General features: G+C 76.9%; 1 protein-coding gene across 1 annotated transcript; it reads left to right on the forward strand.

Annotated features, from left to right (window-relative positions):
- Positions 1 to 17: 17 nt before the first annotated feature.
- Positions 18 to 1,140, forward strand: MECP2 (methyl-CpG binding protein 2; the record flags this gene model as incomplete). The annotated part of the gene is made up of 2 exons (XM_027706597.1): positions 18 to 337; positions 417 to 1,140. Coding segments are annotated over 2 exons (1,044 nt in total), but the record flags the coding sequence as incomplete, so codon positions are not given.
- Between the last annotated feature and the right edge of the window lie 5 nt (positions 1,141 to 1,145).

Raw genomic sequence — 1,145 nt, forward strand, 5'->3', positions numbered from 1 at the left:
GCCCCTGACCCCCCCTCTCTCCCCGCAGCGAGGAGAAGGCCGAGGAGAACCTGCAGCGGCCGCCCAAGGCCAAGAAGGTGAAGAAGGAGCGGAAGGAGCCGGAGCCGGCGCAGCCCGCGGCCGAACCCGCCGAGGCCGGCAAGGCCGAGAGCTCGGAGGGGGCCGGGGCGGCCCCCGCGGCCCCCGAGGCGTCGGCGTCGCCCAAGCAGCGCCGCTCCATCATCCGCGACCGCGGGCCCATGTACGACGACCCCACGCTGCCCGAGGGCTGGACCCGCAAGCTCAAGCAGCGCAAGTCGGGGCGCTCGGCCGGCAAGTACGACGTCTACCTGATCAAGTGAGTGCCGGGGGGGCTCGGGGGGGGGGATTTTGGGGGGTCCCACTCGCCGGTGCTGATTTCCCCTTTCCCTCCCCAGCCCGCAGGGAAAAGCCTTCCGCTCCAAGGTGGAGCTGATCGCCTACTTCGAGAAGGTGGGGGACACGTCGCTGGACCCCAACGACTTCGACTTCACGGTGACGGGGCGCGGGAGCCCCTCGCGCCGCGAGCAGCGACCCCCCAAGAAACCCAAATCGCCCAAGGGCCCCGGGACGGGCCGCGGCCGGGGGCGGCCCAAGGGCAGCGGCGGCTCCCGGCCCAAGGCGGCGGCGACGGGGGCGGCGGCCGCGGCCGCGGCGGCCGAAGGGGGGGGTTCCCAGGCCAAGCGGGCGCTGGAGAAGCCCCCCGGGAAGCTGCTGGTGAAGATGCCGTTCTCGCCGGGGCAGCCGGGCCCCGCCGCCCCCCCGGCGCCGCGGCGGCCGGGCCGCAAGCGCCGCGCCGAGCCCGACAGCCCGGCCGCGCCCAAGAAACGCGGCCGCAAACCCGCGGGAGCCGCGGGGCCGGGGGGGCCCGGCGGCCCAGACAAGAAGGCGGCCGCCCCCCCCGCCGTGCAGGAGACGGTGCTGCCCATCAAGAAGAGGAAGACGAGGGAGGCGGCGGCGGCGGCGGTGGTGGAGTCGTCGTCGGCCGCGACGGCGGCGGCGGCTTCGGCCGCGACGACGACGACGGCGGCATCATCGGCGCGGCCCCCCCCGACCCCCCCCCGGGCCGCGGGGCCCCCGCAGCGCCCGCAGCCCCGGCCGGCGCAGCAAGGAGGGGAGTCCCAAGG

Source organism: Neopelma chrysocephalum, unplaced genomic scaffold (assembly GCF_003984885.1).
Source record: "Neopelma chrysocephalum unplaced genomic scaffold, ASM398488v2 Primary Assembly neopelma1_3515, whole genome shotgun sequence".
NCBI lineage: Eukaryota > Metazoa > Chordata > Aves > Passeriformes > Pipridae > Neopelma > Neopelma chrysocephalum.